At 46.8% G+C, this 22,529-nt stretch overlaps 1 protein-coding gene across 6 annotated transcripts in view; it reads right to left on the bottom strand.

Annotated features, from left to right (window-relative positions):
- The window catches only part of UACA (uveal autoantigen with coiled-coil domains and ankyrin repeats), a 523,730-nt gene that overhangs the window by 155,002 nt on the left and 346,199 nt on the right, over positions 1-22,529 (bottom strand). For all 6 annotated transcript variants that reach the window (XM_069624208.1, XM_069624210.1, XM_069624213.1 and 3 more), the window contains exon 10: positions 19,195-19,257. In XM_069624208.1, coding sequence (XP_069480309.1) covers positions 19,195-19,257 — 63 coding nt within the window. The remainder of the gene's footprint in view (positions 1-19,194; positions 19,258-22,529) is intronic.

Genomic DNA, 22,529 nt, shown 5'->3' with positions numbered 1-22,529 from the left:
TCTCTACCTTAGAGACACCCCATCAACGTTGCTGGATTTTAGGACTTTTCATTTTTAATCTGGAGAGAGTGAGACCCTTTTTCCCACTCTCATATGTTTAATGTGATTTGAACACTATTTATTTTGGTTGTGGAGCCTGACAACCTCCATAGGCATCATCTTTTACATTGTGTCACACAGCACCTTCAGTGCAGAGGCACAGGGAAGTCTTTCAGATTTCCCAAAGGTTTAAATACCTTCTCTTGGATACATGAGCAGTGAACTGAAATTGACTTTACTTACACTTTTAACTTTCTAGACCCAGCACACACTATCTTACAATAGGGTGCTGAGGGGTTACTTCGTATACCCTTGGACTAGTTTCTCATGTAACATTTTTATGTTACCCTTTCCTCGATGAATGGCTGGTGGCAGTGGTTTATTTTTAACTACTGTGGTGTGCTTTTACCACGGGCTGCGTTTGCAGCTGCAGTAAAGCACCCAAGGGTGTACTTTTTGTCAAAAATGCCCCCCCCCCCCAGTCTTCTTTTTTCGCCGTTTCTTTGTGGAAAGGTCCTTCTTGAGATTTACTCTGTGTGCCAAATCAGGTTTGGTCCCTTTGTTCGTTTGGTCTTTGGCGTGATTCACCAGTGACTCCTGCCTCTGGCTCCAGGGTGTCTGGCAGGGGCAGGAAGCGAGGGGGGTGCCCGAAACTCCCTGTGCTTAGTATACTGGGAGACAGCAATGCACTCTTAGGTGATTGGCCGGCTGGCTGTCCGTTAAGGACAGCCCCCCTGCTGGGTGACTGACAGCTAGGCTGGAATTAATGGGAGATACCTGCATAAAAGGCAAGGCTTTTTGGCTTGGAAGGCAGAGTCGACCAGTGGACGAAGGAATAGGAAGATGAACTTGGAAGAGATGCCTGCTGAAACTCCTGGACCGTTGTTTTGCTCAGTGAAGCTCTGCTGCTGTGCTGAAGCTCCAAATTCGTTTCGACTAGAGAAGCCCTGTAAGGACGACTTCTCCCCTTGAGTTGGTGGGACCAATCAACTCCAAAGTAAGCCACCTGGACATCCTCTGGAAGCTGGTTGCATTTCCACTGCAGTTGCTGCTGGAAACCGAAGAGACAGGGAGAGAAACACCAGTTCATGTGCGCTGCTTTTTAGTTGGCCAAGAGCTCCAGAAAGATCCTCCGGACTCCCAGGAAGCAGGACTGACCGAGCCTGAGCCACCTCAACACAGTGCTGGACCCCAGATGCAAGGAAAGCCCATCTTGACAGCCAAGAGTCTGCAGTGTTGCTATTTGCTTAGGCGCAAGAAGCTGAAACCACAAAGTGCCACTGAATAGAAGTTGGTCCTTTCTATCGCTGACCGTCCCGTTGCAGTGCAGGAATCTTCCAGACGTCCTCCCTCTTGTCCCCAAACTGGGGCCCAGGAACACCGGATCTGCAGAGCTGCACAGGAACAGAAGCCAGCCAAAGCCCTCTTCTTTTAACCAAAGGTACTGTAAAGTCTAAGAACTTACCTCTTGTTGTGTAACCTCACTTGTTCTCTGTGGAGACTTGTCTTGGTTGCTTCTGTAGAGTTGCTAACAGTTTCTTTACCTCACAAGCCTAATCAGCGTGTGGCCCTAATTTGCTTTCTTCTTTTCTACAAAGACTTCTAAAACATTGTGCAAGACTTTTACCTACCTGCAAGAATTGCTTCAGCTCACCTTGACTTTTGTCCAATTGACTTTGGCCTGGCTTGGCTCCCTGAATATCTCTTCTTCCCTCTGACACTGTGTTTATCCCTCCTTCCAGGAAAGGGTTAACTTATTTGCATTGGGGGTTACCAAAAGTACTTACCTGCTTCTGAATATTTGTGAGATCTCTCGTTTTATTCTAATAATCTGTTTCTTTGACATACTCCTTTGCCCTAAATGCAACAGTGATATATTAATGTCCACAGTGTCCTAGCAATTGAAATCACCTGAGGGTGTATGAAGTGTCTTTGTGCCATCCCAAATGGGTGTTTACTGATTTAGGGCAACTCTGAGTGCGTATTTGTGTGTTACTATTATATTGCACCTTCTGAGGAAGGCTTACTCAAACTGACTTAAATAAATTAATAATTGTTTAATCAAGAAACCTTGCGTGTAAGAGTTTCTTTGAATGCTTGTCACTGTGAATCTCTGTGCACCTCCTCTGCAACTCACATTGACCCCTCTTGAGATAAGCCTGGCTGCTCAACACGCTGCCAACCTGTGTAGTACACTCATATACCAAAGGTTGGGATCCTATTGCCAGGAGGTCAGGGTTGTTGTAGTGCACCCAAAGGGTACTGCATACAATCCTGCCTAACAGTAGCCCAATATACCTAGATGGTAGCCATCGGGGTACTAATGTATTTGTCAACTATGAGGCAGGGCCATAAATTGAGGTTTTACTGACATTCATCCTGAGCCCACAAAGGCATCCTCGGTTTTGTTTAAGCCAGCTTAAACTGGTTTAAACTCATCCAGAGATCCCAAATCCAAAACCTTCTGGGTGCGCCTGAGTGTTTGGAGGTTTGGCTGGCCTGTCCAGATTGGCTGGTTACTAAAACATGCATGTCTGTGGGTTAGTGAGCTGGATTAACCAGCCCCCGAGTGAATGAGGACACCTTGACCGCAGGTGCCCATCCTCCTGAAAACACATTCTGGTTCTGGAGTGCCTAAAGGACAGAGCTAACTGCTGTTCTGGGACCTAGGAGCCCCCTGCTACTGCAACTTATCTTGAAGTGCCTCTTAGGGAGATGTGTCATTTTTATGCTTCATCATCTCTCCTAGTGAGACCCCCAGCACTTTTTGCTGGACTTCTGGACCTTTTTCTTTCAATCATGAATGAGTGGAGCCTTTTTCCACTCGTTCATTCTTGTGGGCTGTCTTTTGGAACTCTATTATTTGTACTCTACCTGTACTATGGTGTTTGTCTGCTCCATAGCTCTTAAAGACAACTGTTTTTACAACTGCAGCACACAGCTCCCTATGGGCAGTGTTGCTGGGGACCCATAGGGTCCTCCTTTAAGGTTCTTTTTCTATATCCTCAAGTAACTACAGTTCTAGGAAAAAGAGATACTTAGTATATCTCCCAAAACTCTATTGTTTGAGAGATTGGCACACACCACCTTCAGTGGAGTGCCAGAGGAATACCTAGTATCCTCCTTCACTCTGCTCCTGTGACATTTTTAGTCACAATCACCCAGTTATGGCTGGTGGCAGTGGATGTGTTCTACCGGCAGCGTTGATTGCTGGATGACGCCGGCTAGGAGACGCAAGGCGCATCAGGAGCGATCCAGCAGACAGGAACCTTAAACATACGCTATCCTGATACGCGTGCATGTGATGCACCCAGCTTCCAAGTCAGTGTCATCCAGCAATCAACGCTTCCACTAAACTAAGAAGACCCACCGGCCAGGTGCCAAATGGCGCCCCAGCAAAAAACATAATCCAGCTGCAACCTTCCAGATTGGATCTGTACTGTGTCCAGCCAGTGAAGCAAGGACATCAGATTGAATCAAGCTGTCTGCTTCAACAACCTTCCGTGTTGTAGCTCTTAGCAGACACGTACACCCAGACCTCACAGTCTACCTGTCCTGACGAAGGCCCCCCAAGAAAGGTTAATATTCATACCCCTGAAGGGCCGAAACACTGTAGACCTCGACTCGCTGAGTCAGTGAAAAACGTACTATTTTTGCCTACAACTGTACTCGTGTGCATTTGTTTGTTCACATTTGCTCACTTGTTATGACCCCTGTCTTGATGACTCTAGACAGAAGGATATGTATGTTGTAAACTCTGTGTACTTAACTCCAAGTCATACATCTTGGAGATATAGCTATTGGAATGTTTTCTGCCTCTTCAAATAGAACACTGTTGTTCTTTGTGGTGTCTCCCAGTAGACATATTCATATCATTGTTTTCATAAGTACAATGAAAAATTTGGGAAATAATGAAGGGATCTGATCATTTATTTGACTAGGGAAATTTGTCTGTCCCATGTGCATAAAAGTGTTGGGTGGTCTAGTTTTCTTCTTTACCGACCCATTCAACTGTGTCTTACGACTCTTTGGAATCATTTCATAATTGTTGAACTCTTCCTCCTTTATAAACAGAGATGTAGTACATCTATCATGGAAATGTTTCCGTATATTGGGTAATGTAGTGTGTGGGGACCAAGGTTACCCATTACTATGTTTTCTTCATACTTAAGTTTATGAAAACATACAAAAATAGTTTATATGTTTTTTTAAACTTTAAAGCAATATTAAAATCATGGTGCCTATATTTTTACAACATACGTGTAGTGACAGGTGGGACTACCCTACTGTTCCACTTCCTGCACCCAAAACCAGAGAACTGTGAAACACTGTATACCTCGCATTTCATGGGAAAGTATGCCTATCCCCGAAGATAATAGGCGTTTGTTGTGAGGGCAGTAAACTTTAATAGCGATGGGGATGTGATAGGAGCCAGGTGTAAGGTAGTATATACGGTTAGTGCCAACACAGACATGTGTATACTGTGGCAGAACATTTCAGGGTGTGAGTGTGTGTGTGTGGCCCAGGCAATACAACTATTTACAACGCCAATCCAAATCTAAAACTTCAATATTCAGCATACACTTCTACAGAAACTCACAACCACCTCTCTGCACAGCAATCCGCACGTACATCACCACAGTGCAAAAATATACAAACCACACGCAATCCAGCACAACAGCACATGGGAATAGCACCAACCTGAAAATCACACCTAAGCTCAGCGAACGGTGCAAACCGAACGGAAGCGGTCAACAGGACATCACAACTCTCACTTTCTAATTCTCTCTATACCCTACTAACCCTCCCGACAGCCCCCCTGTTTTTTTTATTCACACCCTCCTTTTTCCGATCCGCCAGAGCAACCTAAGGACCACTTTGGTGGTGATGGTGCACGGTACAAGTACCCTTTAACATTAACAAAACAAGAAATCCAATCATTTTTGCAGGTTTTACTTCGTATCTGCCCCAAAAGTATATACATCATTGCTAAGTATGCAACTCTGTCTTAAGATGTTAGCATCCGGCAATAGGGCCGAATTAGAACAGTCATTTTACAACCCAGAAGTGATGGACAGAGGAGACCATGCTCTCATGGCTGCTTGTGTTTGCAGATCGCAAACTGCATCAATCAGCAAAGCAGCATTAAAGATGAAGAAAAACAGGTGCATTTATTTAAACTTCACACTTGTGTGCCTATTATAACTTGGAATGCATCGAGAGTATTCGCCTCTTTGAAGCTAGGGAAGCAAGCCCACTCCATAAGGGCCACCCCCCTCGGGGTCTGGGCAAGTGGGACCTCACTGGGAGTGACTCCCCTCTAGGGGACAAGAACTCATTCCCACAAGGAACTCCCTATGAAAACAATACTCTGTTTATATGGGATTGCCTTTAACCAAAAATAATGGGTGTCATGATGCCTACCCCAGGAGCATCAGGCCAGGCCCAGCACCCCCGGAAGCAGGCATCATGCCCTCGGGTAAAAGCCCAGCGGCCCCTTATAGGGACTCTTTGGACCCAGTCTTGGCGCCTTTGGCGCCTGGCTCATGTTGGACATCAGTCCTGGCGCCATAGGCACCAGGCTCATAAAGGGAGGTGTTTTGTGCACTTACCTGATGCAGACCATGCTGCACGCTTCAGGCCTCCCTGAGACCTGAAAGGGACTAATTTTTTCATAGGGACTTTATTTTCCACTCGGGCCTGGCCAGGGAAGGATACATACCTAGTTGGGGAAGGATACATACCTGGGACTTCTTTGGAGGCTATTTAAGCCACGCCCAGACAGCAGCTCATGCTTCGCGTTGTTCTGCTTCCTGCATCTTAACGCTCACCGTGTCTGCTCCTGCTCCTGGACTACAGCCACGCCCGTCTTGAACCTGGAAGACCTGCAAGGAAGGAAGAGAAGAGAAAGGTGAAAACCAAGGATTATTTCAAGCTTCTTACCTGCATCCGGAATCTTCTCGCCAGCATCCCAGAAGGAAGACCAATTTAAAAGCATCGCGTTGCTCGCTGCAGCGCCACGCTTCACTCACCTGTCCTGTCCTCGAGACATCTCCCGGATCCATCGCGGCTGTCAGCATCGGACGCCACATCGCTGCACCTAGGGGAGAGAGGAAGAAACAAAAGGTGAGCAGAAGGACACACAGAAGGAAAGCCTGATTAACAGCTATAATACTTACCGGCTTTTCTTCCACATTTCGGGTCGGCGCCGCCCCGTTGGCAGGTACCGTACCCCGGCCCCTATGGGGAAAGGACTAGAGACATTTCAGAGGAATGATAAGGACATCTAGAGGGATTGCCCTCATTACTACTCACCTCGGCAGGTTAACCCCTCGACGCATCGCCTTCATTCTGCACCTGAAATAAAGGACAGATCACAGGTGAGAAAGACAGCATAAAGGGGGCCTCACTTGAACTTTCATACTTACGGCGCATCGCTCAGGAAAGTCAAGTGGATTTTGCCAGCGCCATTCTGAAAACCAGTGAAGTAACTGGACGAACGCGCGCCCCTGTACCAGAAGCAGGATGGAGAGTTCAACCTTCCAAACCATAAGGTGAGCCTAAACCAGGTTTGGAGGAATAGAGAGGAACAGAGGGGGGAAGGCGGGAGCTAGCACACCATTCTGCAGACTGTTAATCCCCTTTCTCATCTGCAGAAGGATATTCCTACGGTCCAAGGAAGCACGATTTGGAGGTCCTGTCCAATCGGTTTTCCGGGTCCTGCGCATCACGCTAGAAGAGGCCGCAGTAATCCAGACTAGATCAGCGCCCCCGTGGGAACCAGGTGGGCGTTACAATGGGCCCCCCTTTTGGCTTCAGGTAATGCTGGATCAAATACAAAACCTGAAGGAAAACAAACACCCCTTTGAAAGTGAACGTGTAAGTAACTTGGATGAGCTGATCGAGAGAGGAGAGAGAGAGAGAGCCATATGCAGGGGAAGCCCACTGGCGTAGTGACATCTTGGACGGGCAAAGCAGTGTGGAATTGTGGAGCTCGCGGCAGCCCACGAAGCAGAGAATACCAGAGACAGACACCAGAGGACTGGTGCAACAGACAGTGGAGAAACCGCTGCCAAGACAGAAGACTAGAGACAGTCCCAAGTAGTGGTGTGACCACAAAGAAGCTGTGGTGTGCCAGGGGGCCGATGAACAACGCTGAAACCAGAGAAAGCGGAAAGAACGAAAACCTCCATCAGCAGCCATATGCGGACCACAGCGATACAGCGAGACGGAGACAGCCGCTCTGCACGGGAGAACAGAGGGAAGATACTAAGGAGGAGGAAATCGACCAGTGTCATGCCAAGCCCCGAGAATCCACACCAAAGCAGCAAAGGTACCGGGGTAGAACAGAGAAGGGGTGTAACCGGGACCCATATATTAAGTGAAAGGAACTACAAAGAGATCTGTAGAATATGGAGAAAACCCAAATAGGTATTCGGGAAAACCACAAGACAGTTGCCAAGCATAATTGTGGATAAACCATGGAACCCAGGTAAACCCAGGACTGGTGGTCCCATGCCCTTATCGCCAATGTGGACTATGAATCATTAAGAAAGCACAGATATGGGTATGGGGAAATAGCGAGTAAGTTCCCAAGTATGATTGTGGAGAAACCATGGAAGCTGTTAGTAAGACTTTGAATACTACTCGCAGTGAGAGAAAGGGGGAGTCCAATAGAGGGGCCCCCGTGATGGCTGGTGTCACACGATAGTGAAGGGTATAACAAACCCCAACAGAGAAAATCTCAAAGTTAGAGTCCAAAGGACTAATAAGAATGAGTATACAAGGTTATATCCAAAAGGATAACAAGAGGGACATTGATAAGTCTTGCACACTCTGGAAGAGCCAACCTAGAAACGTATCACAGAAACTGTATAAACCCATGAAAAAGACACTGGGAATCAGAATCCAAAGCTCCTACTAGCTTGTTGTCCGCACTTGACGAAGTCAGACTTGTTTGAAAACCCTGAAATAAAGCTTCAAGAGAAATGGCCAAGGGGAAGGTGCCAAATGATATATCTTTAGGCCAATTTTTAGTTATTAGTTCCAGTGGTAGGGTAAGTTAGAGCTAGGTTTTGGGCTGAGGACATTTTGCTTTTGACAACAGACGAGCTCCCTAATTATGATCAGGTAGGGAACATTCCGATTGCAATAGAGTGAGATAGGCATTTTTCTTATAATTTAAATAAAACCGTTAAGAATTTCCCACATGAGTCCAACTCCTCCTTCCGGCCCGCCGCAAACCCTAAAACGGCATTGCATACAATCACTGTTTCCTAGAATTGTTATACCTTCAGAAGTGGAAAGCACTGAGAATTTTTGAGGTATTTTATAGGCCTCCCTATCTTACTCTCTCATTAACATCGGTTTACAGAAATATGAATGTTGTAACCAAGTCTTCAAAAGGGTAGTCCCCCAAAACCAGTAATCACTGCAAGAGAGAGTTCAAGGGTTTTTACTAATTGCTCAATGGGCCATTTGGCTGTCCCTCCCTCTCGCCTTGAAAAGCGCCTCCTCCCTAACCCAGGCCTTGAGTTAGTAGATTGCAATTGTTAAACTTTACTATCTAATCTCTGCCTTATTCCGGATGTGAGGACCTAACGGCAATGCACCTTTTCCAACTAGACTCCCTCAGGGACTTCTTAAAGTTTCTCCCAACTTAATCCAGCGATTTGTTTTTTACAGGGATAGGGAATGTGCCTTGCAGATAACCTGCTCAATTCACTCTTGAACATGTCATTTCTCACGGTCTTGTGCAGACGGCTCAGGAAACTCCCAAATTACCTAGAGGACTCGGTCAATTCTCGTAACCTTTGCACTAGTTGCCATGTTCTCTCAAAGCCTTGAGGCCTTTCGTTTAATTAAACGCATGCTGCGGCTTCTATTGTAAAGAAGATAGCTGCCCAATGACTTTCTTGTTACTATGTTAGTGAGCTATATTTGCCCATTGTTTATGTTATATTCGCTGTATACATTAAGCATGTCAGTATTCGTCATGTCTTGTGGATGCTATGTTAATATTCTTCATGCATAAATGAACATATACATTAGGTAAAATGTGCATGTTAAGTGCACATTTGCTTCTTGTCTAATGCATGCACATGTATTGTGATCTTCAGCCTAAATTGTCGGTGTACTGCTGTACCTGCCAAGGAGAAGGGCGGCATGGTTGCCTAAGTGAATAACATCTCTCACCTGTGCGGTATTGGCCCGGGGGAGGGTCAATGATGCATTAATCTGCCTGTCAACAGTCTACTGTCCCCTTCCCTCTCTTCTCCTCTTACTATTCCTGCCTTTCCATGTCACCTACCTCTTTTCTTCTCTGTCTATGCTCCTGTCCCTCTGATGACCCTTGCTCCGTCTAGGCCTAGCCTCCACCCCTTGATGATATTCCACCTCCTTTGCACTTACTACTCCATCCTTCCCACTACTCGGTCATCCTCCCTTCACCCAGTTACATTCACTTCACCATCACTCGTTACACAATTTACTTTAACACCATTTGCCACACTAACAGGCACTCTTGCACTGCAGAACAGCTAGAACTCACTACCCAATACCTCACAACGTCCAGAATTCGCCCCCACAAACAGATGCTCCTTCCTTCTTCCTGCTGGTCTCTTGGTACTCCACCTCCTCTGACCTCGCCCGAGAAAACCCACAATACCTGCTTCCTGTGGTTTGTTTGTATATGCCTGCCTCCTGGTTGGCTTTCTATCCCTGGCCATTCAGGATCTGGATTCCCCACTAGGATAGAGGGGCTGCTGTCTTCTGTTAAAAGTAAAAACGGAGGAAAATATGAACCCAGGAAAAAGTAGGTTTATAAAAATGGGGTAAATCCCTGCCACTTTTACCATGCGGGTCCACCGCAGAACAATAGCGGCATGAACAGGTGAGTGCTCTAGTTTGTGTCTTTCCCCACCAATTGTAAGTGTTTACGGGGGTTTCCAGTCTTTGTTTTAGTCCCTGGTGGGCTACAGGATACAGTGCTGATGGCGCTTATCTTAGCCGCGTGCTCTGTGTCTGGGAGTGTTCGGCTGGCTCTACCAGTGCTTTCTCAGACCGCCTGTGTTCCACATGTCTGGAGGGTTGATCTTTATAATGCGGGTCTCAGTCCTCTGCAACATTGGCGGGTAATGCCAATGGTGTGGAGAATGGTCTTGCTCAATCCTGCTGTGGCTCTTCTACTATGGTGAACTTGCTGGGTTTGCAATAATTGTAGGAGGCATTGAGGGAAACAATTGTGGACTGCATAGAAACAGGCTGGCACAAGCTAGGTGGGGGTCGGTGGGGCAGATATGTGGGCCCTCTGCGGACTGCATCCCACTCCGGGGACACATTTTTTGTGACTTTCTCCCAGATGGGCTTTCCACCGCAGGCAAATCAATCTATGCACAATTTTGAAAGGATTAAAATTTTGCATTTTTGTTACAGAAAATTACTACAGGTTGTTGTATGCACCACAAAGACCATTTCTGCACAAACTCTGCATTAAGCAGGCAAACAGAATTCGCATGGGCTGAATATCTTCTGTCTTGTGCCTCGAACAGCGCTAACGCAGCATGTGTTACATCTCATATCGCATTGCCAAATACACTGACACAGACAGGATGAGTTCTAGCATTTCAAATTGGAATAGCACAGGGAGGATTACACCCTACGCTTCATATTTCTAAAAGAGCCGCCACATGCCAGATGCATCGCTTCGCTCATATTTTTAGCAACACTAGTCCATGACTCAACGACGATGAACTGGCTTTGAAGACAGAAATGTCTTGACTCCGTTCAAAGGATAGGCCAGGGTTCGTTAAGTCTGGCTTGCTCATGGTGACCAGGGTCAAAGGTTCAGGGCCTGAACCCAGAGATGCCAATTGCCTAGGCTGAGTAGATGTGAATCTGCAAATTGTGCAGATGGACTGATAATGAGATTTTGGAGACAAGGCTGGGGGGCTGCAGTCCAATTAAACACAAGTGAGATTTATCCTGGCAAAGTCAAACTCCTGAAGACAACGCAGACTTCTTCAGATGGCCTTGAAACAATGCAATAAGTGTGGGCATCTTATTGACTAAGCAAAGCAAGTCCGTTTTTCGAAACAAAGGCCACGTTCGGTGCAAAAGTTATAATAGATGACTTTTCGTGGTTAGGGTTGCCTCATGCCCTCTCAATGTACCTCAGTGGCATGGGGCCACAGGAGCTTCAGAACCTAAACAATGCATTCTCAAAAGCCCCTTTGGAACAGAGACTTGCATGGTGGCAAAATCTGTAGATGGCAACATCTGGAAAACCTGTCGATCAACAAAGCGCCATGCAAGCAAGTACTAAATCAAAGGATATTAAAAGAGTAATGTTTTAATTTTCCACTTGTAAACTGTAGTTTTTTTATTTTTTTTATTACTGAATATTAGTAAGGTGCACTATACAGCAAAAAGTGATTCCAGGCGCCATAAAACGAAAAGGGGGTGGGGGGAGCAGGGGATATAAACAATAACGGTCCTACTAGGCGTTGTGACATTCAGATCGTGCAAGTGAAGTAAAATAAGTGCAGGGGGTCATGGAGGGGGCGTAAGTGCAGGGTCGGAAATGACGGGGGGGGGGGGGAGGAAGGGCCCAGGGGCTAGGCAAGCGCCAAGGGGAGTCAGGTGCGGGGGGGGGCAGGAGCCAAGCGGTGGACCACATTTAAGTGTGGGACGGGGGGTTGGAGGGGCAGACCAGAATCAGGAGGGATGCCCGTCCCACTAGTCTGGTCAGGAAGGGAGACCGGAAAGGGCAGTGCTGGTTAGAGGTGTGCTGGTATAGACTGGTAGGGGAGGGCCTGGTGCTCTGTGTGATTCATAAGTGACCAGGCCACCAGTGGCAGCAGCACTTGGGCCTTTGGGAGGTGATTAGCAAGGGAGGGCGAGGGAAGGAGGTAGAGAAGAGCAGAGTCTTGAGAAGCTTCCAGAACTTAAGGTCTGGCTCCAATCTGAGAGGGCCAGGTAGACCATTTCAGAGGGAGGCACCTGCAGAAGAGAGATCTACGCCCTCCCAGCCCCCACCACAACCCTCCACCCCCACTCTCTGCTTGGAAAAACATCTGGTCTGCAGAGAGTTGGAGCTAGAGGACCAAAGGGCTCTAGCAGGGAGGTATTTGGGGAGATTGAATTTCATGTAGTGGGGTCCCAGGCCCCAGAAGGTCTTGTGGATCATGTAGAGGGTCTTGGATCTGGTCCTTGCGGCCACCGGGAGCCAATGCAGAGATTCTAGGGCTGGAGCGATACAGTCCGTGGGCTTGAGGCCAAGGATACGCCTTGCAGTACTATTCTGGATTAGTTGAATGGGGTGAAGAGAGGAAAGAGGCAGATTGAGGAAGAGGCTATTAGTAGTCAAGCCTAGAGAGGACCAAAGGTCTGCAGACTGAGTTTCTGGGAGAAGGTAAGGGGAGAATGCCTCATTTATCATGTCCAAATCTACTAGCAAAGAGTTCCAGAACTTAGCTGTCTGTAGCTGACAAGATGCTCAGAAAGCCCTGCCCACTAACGCAGAGAACCCAGGAGGCGTCCATTGTTACTTGAAAGGAGCTAAAGTAAAGGAGTCTACTAGTTGCGCTTGTCCCCCAAGATATCTTGATACTTGGCTGTACACCACCTTGTCTGTCAGTGTAAACATCTTAACTTATACTCGGACCCATTGATGTGAAGACTTTTCCTGAATGCCACAGTTTTGGGGCAGAGACCTTTTGCAATAGGAAGTAAGATCTAAAGAAGAAAGCCCACATTTTACCACATGTGCTAGCCCCAGGGACTTTTTGCTGACTTTTCTGTGTTTGTGAGTTGTTTTCATCCCAGCAAAGCTTAATCTCAAGCATGAGTTTGGCTCTGTATTTTTGTGCTCCACCTTAAAGAGTCCTTATGGCTGCTAAAACCAAGATAAACACCACAAAGGTATGTCTCAGTCTCCTAAAGATAGTACCCTCTCTGTGAATAATGTAGTTAATGTAGTTAGGCTGGTAGTAGCCTTTTAAACTGTGTAAAAAGCATCCACTGGGTGGACTCTATTTTACCTGGCAGGATCCTTTTTGACCACTTCACCATTCATCAAGATAGAAGTTGTAGTTCCCTCGAAAACCTGAAGAGTGAGTGTGAGTGTGTTCCTTGACTCACAGTATGAAACCAGTTCTTACTGGTACACGCAGATGCCTGTCTAGGACAGAGTAGATTAATGACTTTGAGCAAGAGTCCCTTCCAGAATGCCCAAGTATGCTTGAAGGGATGGTCTGCCATTGGCCGACTACCCTCTGTTTGAAATACGCTTTGTGTGCTATTGGGTGCAATATTCACTCACTGGGGTTCCCGAGGGTGCTAAAAGATACACAACTAACCTTGCCTACAGCTGGATCTCTGAATCGGCACTATGGCACGACTTCTGCTCAAGGAAGAAATAAAGCTCTGCGCCATATCCATTTGATGTCCTGAACAATGAGAGATGCTTTGTCTCTCCAAAGACCACCAGAAGGAACCCACTGGTGACTACTGGATCACGGCACTGCCTCAAAGGCCTCATCTCCCTGAAGCTTCTAACTGAACCGGCATCGCTGGACCAAGATGTGGGTGTGTATTTGCTGCCAGGATTCTGAAGACGTGAAGAGCCAAACTGACTTGAGAATCTTCTCTGCAGGACCTCAGGTAAGCATTCGGTTTCCATCTCCTCATACAGGAAGCTCCAGAGGTAGTTGCCGCCCCCAATACTAAAAACTCGAAACCGGGTCCATCTTCCATCGTTAACCCTTCTCTGGTAAGTGTATTTCAGTTCATGATCATCCGTTCATGCTTTGCGTCTCACCAACCCAGACCTCAGAAGCCAGATCATGCGCCTGAGGGCAGTGTGGCAACCCTTCACCAGCAACAGCTGACAAAGCTACAGCCACTTGCTTCCCTGGCTTCGACCCCTGATCTGGGAATCTGCAAATCTCAAATACTCATCCTCCAACGGTCTGGGGGTCCCAATTGCATCGGTGTGCAGACACTGGAGCCCTCAATGGTCACTGAACATCATGCACAGCAACCACCCATGGAAATCACCAAACTCATCCTGCTGAACTGCTTACCCGGTTCCAGGGTATTGACCACCCAACACACCTCAACCCACTGCGCTGGTGGTGGGAATTTATTCATTTCTTTCTTCATACCTGGGCTTCTTCTTCAGCTCCAACTCTTCCTGATCCTTGAGGCACTGAGGTAGCTTGCTCCCAAAGACTTAATCTATTCGGAAAATACTGGTCCCTCTGTCTCAGAGAACCAACCTACCTGAACTGGAAAGCCTTTCCCTGCACATGTTTTCTCGTTTCTCTCTCAGGAAGGATTTTTTTTGTTGACTCTGAAAGAAACTATTTAAAAGTGATGCTTATTTGCTCCACTGTGTTCTCTCTCTTTTACTAAGTTTTTCCTACCCGTAAGTATTGTTTTCCCTTTTCTTAAGATAAGGTTTAATTTACCTACCTGTAACTATTGTTCTCCAGCATGGGTCTGGCATGGATTCACATGCTCATGAATATTCCCTGTCAGGCTGAGAATTCTCGGTAAAAGAAAAAACGGTTTCACTTTCACTTAAAAACTGTATTTCTCCTTTAAACCAATCACTGTCCTCTGGATCATTCTGCCCCCATCCAATGACAGTCCTCTCCCTAAGCCCCTCTGGCAGCCATCTTCAGATTTGGTAAGCACAAAGTGGCAATATGACCAAGAAGAGCCGTAGAGGCGATGGAGGGAGGGTTCGCATGTGAATCCATGCCAGACCCATGCTGGAGAAATTAAAGGTAAGTAACTTAAACCTTCTCCAGCATGGGGTCAGGCATGGATTCACATGCACATGAATAACAACTACATTGCAGTACAACATTACACAACCACGGGAGGTGGCAAGGCTCAACAGAAGCAATCATTTCTTAACTCCGGAACAGGCTCATCTCACGCGAACAGGTTGTGTAGCACTGCCTGGCCGACTGCGGACTCCTCCGATGACAGAGCGTGATTCAGCCAGAGAGCCACCGCGAAATGGAAACCTTGGACTAGGCCTTCACATGGTTCAGTTGTGAGGTCTTCCAAAAACTTTTTGTGCGGGTCACATAGAATTTCAGGGCACGAGCAACGTCCAGCAAAGTGCAAGGCCCTCTCTGCCAACGATGAAGGTTTCAGGGAAAAGCCAGGCCACACCAAAGGCTTGTTGAGGTGGAATTCCGACAGAACCTTTGGCATGAAGGAGGGGTGCGAACGCAGCACCACCCTAGATTCATGGAAAGTCAAGTATGGTTGCTTGCAGGATAGGGCCTGGATCTCATCAACAATTCTGGCAGGTGATGGCCACAAGGAATTCCACAAGAGGAACTTGAGTGGGGCCTGATGCATAGGCTTCAAGAGGGCCTCTCCCCATCAGCCTCATCAGTACCACGTTGAGTTCCTATGCTGGGGCAGGAGCCTTCACTGGTGGGAAAGATCGAAACAGTCCTTTGAGAAATTCCTTGACTAGTCGGTGGGACCAAAGTGATGATCTTCCTGGAGACCTGGTGTAGCGGGCGATAGCCGCCAGATGTACCTTGATAGATGCGTGCACCAGTCTGGCCTTGGCCAAGGATAGCAGGTATGGAAGGACCTGTGGGACCCTGAAAGGGGTAATTTTCTGAGACCGGCACCACATAGCAAAACGCTTCCACTTGTGACCGTAGTACTTATTATAAATTATAATTGGTTACTTATAACGCACTTAATACCCAGAGGTTTCTAGGTTGCTCAGCGCGGACCCGGGGATCGAACCAGTGTTGCTCCATGTCGTTTTGCTTCCAAGGTGAGCGCAATGCCCCTGAGCTATCCTCCCAGTAAGGTCGCAGACGTCCTGGCCTTGGCGAGAGCCTCCCTGCAGTCCGCAGGCAACTCGTATCCTCCAAACACTAGGGCTGTAGGAGCCAAGCCCTCAGGTTCAGCGATCTTGAGTCATGATGCAGGATAGCGCCTCCTTCTCTGGTGAGAAGATCCAGAGCCACTGGTAGCTTGACCAGAGGCGACGCCGACGGGCAGAGAAGGTCCGAATACCAAATCTCTGGGGCGATGAGTATCATCTTGTATGGACACAGTGTGTTGGAGACTCGTAGCAGGAACGTAGGAAACGCATACAGAAACAGTCCTTCCCACAGGAAGGAGAAAACGTCCCTCCCAGGCTCCTCAGCTGGTGGAATTGGCTGCCAAATTTCTGGCACTTGGGGTTTGCCATAGTCACAAACAGATCTATTGAGGGCCTGCCCCATTTGCCGAACAGGCGGTCCACCTGATCCTGACAAAGCTCCCACTCGTGGCAGGAGTGCAGTTCCCTGCTGAGGAAGTCTGCGGTGGTGTCCTTGACCCCTGCCAAGTGGAGAGGAATGAGGAACATCCACCTATCCGACTGCCCAGCGCTACATGTCCTGCGCTTCTTTGGAGAGCACCGAGGATCGAGTGCCCCCCTGCTTCCTGATGTAGAACATGGTGGCGTTGTCAGTGAAGATCCTCACCCCTTGCCTTTCAGAGATGGCAGGAACGACTTGAGGGCCAAGAACATTGCCCGTAGCTCCAGGATGTCAATATGAAGATACTTCTCCGGCAGCCATAGATCTCTGGCGTGCAGATGTCCGGTGTGCCCTCCCCATCCTAACAGGGAGGCTTCTGTGGTGACTGGTCCTGGTACTGGGGGCTGGGGGGTATTAAAATCATGTGCCTTGGGAAATGTTGGAGCTGACGCCCCCACCATTTTATCGCCCGACAGAACTCGCCGGTGAGAGAGATCTTGTCCGTGAAGCTTCCGGACACCTGTATCCAGCGGGCGCCCGGGAACTCCTGAAGGGGTCACATTTGCAACCTGCTGAGCCGGATAAGGTAGATGCAGGACAGCATCATGCCCATTAACGACTTGAAGGCCCGCATCGTGGCCGCCTTAGTCTATGACAGTGGCTGCACCTTTCCTTGAATGGCTGCTACCCTCTCCTCCGAGGGCGACGCCAGGCAAGACACTGTATTGAGTCTGGCGCCTGTTAAGCAGGACTTTGGATAGTTGGAGAATCCCAGAACCCTCAGTAGTTGGACTGTGTGTCCGTCGGCCAGCTCCCGCGAGGCGGCGCAAATCAGCCAGTCTTGGTAGTCATTGTAACAACAAGAATCGTCTTCCTTGACCATGGTAATCAGGTAACGTTCAGCATTGCCTGGATCCAATAGAGACAAAGAAGGATCTTTGTTGAATATAGTCTTTACAGGAGATGGCAAAGTCTTTCCAACATCAATATAAGCAGACAAGGTGGTTTGGACTGGGAGTTTCATCATGGAATGGGAGTCCTTGTCCCCTACGGAGGGTCCTGCGTAGTTGGCTTGCATCCCTAGTCTCAAAGAAGGTGGCTCCCGTTTGGGGAGTAGGGACGAATTGTCCAGATTCGGCACAGCACCGTTGCAGATCATTCCCTGATATGATATAAATAAAATATCATATTGCGCTCATACACAAGTTTTTCAGAGCGCGACAAGGCAAGGGAGGGGGAACAGGGGAGAACAAAACAACGATCTTACTAGGCCCGGTGACATTGAGTACGTGCAAGTGCATGGGAGAGGGCGGAGGGAGGAAAAGTGCAAGGAAGGGGGAGAAAAAGGAGAGTGCGGAGCAAGGAGATACAGATAAATAATAATACATTGATAAATAATGAGACAACAAACAATGCTAGTGCAGCCAGCAAGTGGCAAGTTCTGACAACCTGCTTAGTGTTCGTGGGCCTGCGCAAACCTTGGCATCTGGAAATACACATCTTTAATCCACAAAACTGAGAACACAAAGAGCCTGAGGGCTTTTTGTATGCAAGAAGGCAAAATGCGCCTTCTATGAGCACTATAGTGAGGCGGGCTAACTGCTTGTGCATTGGATTAAGAGGAAATGAGAAGTGAGGCACATGGCAGTGATTAAAACTCCTCTGGACGACCTACTCTTCATACTTTCCAGAGATTCAGGTCAAGTATGACGCCTTCTTCTCCCTCCCCAAAATCTCAGCTGCACATGCATCGGATAGGACACTCCCAATCAAGGAAGAGCAAGTGGCCAATACCTCACATACAGGGCGAGGAAGGCCCTGATGGTTACATGGCAGAATTCTATAAACAATTTCAAGAAATATGGACGCCACATCTTTCAAAACTATACAATGCAACATACAATAATCAAAAATCAAAGAGGCTGAAATCATTGCTCTAAATTCCAGAGAGGGAAGATACCAATGTCGGAGGTAAGGGAGAAGTATAAAAAGATTGCAATTGAGGTCTAACACAAAACCAAATTAGCAATAGCTCAGGGTTCGAATTGCCAGGAGCTGGGAGCTATTAAGCTGGTTATAGCCAAAGGGAGCCTGGTTAGCTTGAAACCATGAGCCAACATGAGCTACTTGTGACTCCCCAGGCAAGTGGTGCCATACAAACATAACTGTGATATTAACTGTGCGTAGATTTTGGAATGTAGAAGACACAACTAAGACATTTAAAGCATATTGGATAATATATAATGGGCAAAAAGTTAGTTTGCATCTCAAACACTATGTACTAGCTCCTGGTTACCCAGACGCCTGCTTAAAGGGTAATGCTCGATATCCAGGAGCTGCTTTTTGCTCCTGGTCAACCAATCCTAATTTCGACCCCTGTAGCTACTCGTGAGTAATTGAATGGGGGTTTCAGAAGGTGGGGAGATATTGTGGGGGCCTTTGAGTAAATTTGAGGGTTCCAATTGTTTTCTCGTAACATGGGCTTAAGGCAAAACCAGTAGAGGGGTGGCAAAAAGAAACCCTAGTTATTTATTTAGAAATAGCTAACGACAACTTTATTTGGGTAGAGAGTCAAACAAAAATAATAAAATAGACTAAAAAAAATAAAAAGGCTCAAATATGCCAATTGTATGTGAATTTACGAGAAAGGATAATAAAAGAATAGAAACTAAGAAAGGTACAACTTGGCTTTTAAAACCACTCTTTGGTAGAGATCCCCCAATGAACCTCTATCCTTAATCCATGTGCGACCAGCACTAAAACTCTTAGAGTCCCAATATGATTCACTACAAAAATCAATGAAAAGTCGGCATAAGACAAATTCATTACACACTGCAAACTAGCAGAGGCATGGCCTACTCACCTGCTGCTGCTCCCGCAGAATCTGCTGCTGCTTTAATTTATCCTGATTGTTCACATGGTGCCACTGCAAGGACAGAAACAGCAACATAAAAACCAAGAAAATGAAACTGAGTATACATCCCAACCACAGAGCTAAGCATTGTGGCACAAACCACATAGCAAACAAGCCCAACTCGCACATCCAATCTGAGTGGCTATTCACTCATTCCCAGCAACGCACAACTACAACCATATAAGAAACACACCTAATAAGTTGTTCACACTGACAACCACACAGCAAACAAAGGTCCACCCACATCTAACGTACACACATAACCAAATGTCATAATCCTAACACCTACCACAGAGCAAGCATGGCCACCCACTTCAACCTACACATAAAGGCATCCTAACTCACACTTAATGTGCACAGACCGCTACCTAGAGAAAATACACATACAACCACAGAAGAACTAATTCGCTATTCCCCACCAAGGGTTATTCCCATGGGTTCCATTTCTTCTTGTAGAATTCTTTTGTACAAATTATCGGCACATGCATGACTCAAACACAACAGTCAGAGGCATTGGAGAGACTTCAAGCACCCAGTACAGCACTAGGAATCCAACGTCTCTTCATTCCAAAGGCAATGCCTGTGCATCCAGATGTCAGATACGACTAATTCCATTAGCCACAGAAGCAGGGACCAATCAACAGTGGAGTCTGAAGAGAAATATAAAGGTGGGAATGCAATAAATAGTATCCATGAGAACAAGAGTTCAGAAGGTAAAGGGCTTGTTCTTCTAACTGATAATTCTTGAAGCAGAGGCGTGCTCTTACAAAAGACTAACACAGAACGGCAAGTAACAGGAAGAAGGTCAATATGTTCCAAATAATAGCATTCTTCACATCAGAAAATATCCACAGCCGTTTGTTGAAATTGAGTGTAATATTTTTTTTAAGTGCAGAGGTGTGGTAGCATGGCAATAGTCTTGAATCTTAACACCCATTAGACTTACTGAAGCCCTCCTTGGGCTGCTGGTGGAGTGTGCTGTAGTGTGTGAGGGGTTATCCATACCAATTTATATCAGCTTGATGTATGCAATGATTGTTCGGAAGTGCTTTATAAGGGTTTTGTTTCCTTTATGAAAATAAATGTAAAGTGCAAAGTGCCGCAATGCAGTTTCTTGCAGATACAAAAAAAAAAGATGAAACATGGCTTCTTGGGAGGTCTCATCTGTGAAAATGTTTTGAAATGCCTCATTGTGCATAGATTCGGGGTTCTGAATCAACACTCCAAATATGCATTTTTTTGGTTCAGATTGTGGCCTTATCTACCCGTTCCACAGGGATCACTAAGGGGTAACAGCCGGGGGCCCGAGTTAACGTGGGCCCAGGGCAATTACCCTACCAACCCCAGGTGATGCCCGCGGAACAGGTACATTAGGCAATTAGCACCAGTCCCGTGGACTGGGACATGGCTAATTTACAGTATTTCCGTTCTGTGAGCGGGGCGCCTCACAGAACGAAAATACTGTTCCAAGATGGCCGCCTGTTAGGCAGATTTATAATTTTTATGCGTCATCCCCTCTCCTAGTGAGACCCCCAGCACTTTTTGCTGGACGTCTGGGCCTTTTTCTTTCAAACCCTGAATGAGTGGAGCCTTTTTCCTCTCATTCATTCTTGTGGGCTCTGTCTTTTGGAACTCTATTCTTTGCCTTCTACCTGTACTATGGAGTCAGTCTGCTCCATAGCTCTTAAAGACATCTGTTTTTACTACTGCAGCACACAGCTCCTTATGCACAGTGTTGCTGTGGACCCTTGGGGTCCTCCTTTAAGATTATTTTTCTATATCCTCGAGTAACTACAGTTACTAAGGATAGATACTTAGTATATCTCCCAAAAATGGTATGCAGTGTTTATATCGAATCGTTTATATTGAATGCCCATATGTTGAATATTTTATAGTGAAAACTTTTATAGTGAATGCATTAAGGAGTGCAGTAAAGGGGTAAATATATTTGGGAAACAGTCAGGGTGAGTTTTAGGGGTTGTAAACGGGACTTGGTTGGGGGACCCCCCCAACAAAACAAAAAAAGTGCATTCACTATAAAAGTTAATATAAAATAGTCGAGGTATGTGCATTCAATATAAAATATTTCGCTATAAAGACATGCAACCCCCAAAACTCTAGTCTGAGAGATTGGCAGACATCGCCTTCAGTGGAGTGCCAAAGGGATACCTAGTATCCCCCTTCTCTCTGCTCCTGTGACTTTTTAGCACAAAGGCAAGCTGGCAAGAGTCGGGAGGATAGCTCAGGGGCAACATGGTTGCTTTGGAAGCAAGACGACACGGAGCACCACAGATTCGATCCCGGGTCCGCGCTTAGAAACTTCTGGGTATTAAGCGCGTTATAAATAACCTATCATATCATATGCTCCTGCTGTTAGACTTATCGGCAGCATTTGATCTTGTTGATCACCAAATCCTCACTGATCCTTTGTCTGCAGCAGCTGCCTTCTCTAGCAACGCCTCCTCCTGGATTCAATCTTTCCTGTCCAACAGGACCACTAGGGTCTTCACAACCTCTGCCACTGCCGGCACAATTCTCATCTACTGCGGCGTGGCACCAGGCTCCTGTGTTTCGCCAACACTATACAACATCTTCACAAAGCTCCTTTTCGACCGTCTTGACAACCTGGGTGTCACATACACGAATTACGCTGATGACACTCCGGTTCTCATCACATTGTCAGGCTGCTATGAAGAGGACTCCAAATGAATCAATTACATAAACTTGGAGATCCAGGCATGGATGGCGTACCATAGCCTATGTCTTAACAACGAGAAAACCGAGCTCCGGATTGTAGGAATCCAAACTCGCTTAAACAAACTAGACCCACGGTACTCTGCCTTCAACATTGATGGGAACACGATTAAAGTTGCTAAGGAAATCAAAACACTGGGGGTCTACATAGATTCAACCCTCTCTCCCAAGAGACAAGTGACTACCACAGCTTCCACGACGGCCTACACTAGCAAGCTGATTAATGCGTGCAAATCTTTTCTGTCACCTAACAGCTGCATCACTTTAGCAAAGGCACTAGTATTGTCGAATGTTTACTACTGCAACACCCTCTTTCTAGGCACCTCCGAACGAAACCTTAACAGACTCCGGGTCCTTCAAAATAACGCCCGGAGATCAGCACCGAACATACCTAGATCCAACCATATCACTAGTTACAGACAGGATGCCCACTGGCTCCCAGTACGGGACAGAATATCCTTCTAGACTCTAGTCATTAACCACAAATGCTCAACTAATTCCGCCCCCAAATACCGCTCAGACAAATTCAA

Source organism: Ambystoma mexicanum, chromosome 11 (genome assembly GCF_040938575.1).
Source record: "Ambystoma mexicanum isolate Mex_15411 chromosome 11, UKY_AmexF1_1, whole genome shotgun sequence".
NCBI classification, from domain to species: domain Eukaryota; kingdom Metazoa; phylum Chordata; class Amphibia; order Caudata; family Ambystomatidae; genus Ambystoma; species Ambystoma mexicanum.
The sequence above is the reverse complement of the archived record's forward strand: the minus strand, read 5'-3'. Positions and strand labels throughout refer to the sequence as shown.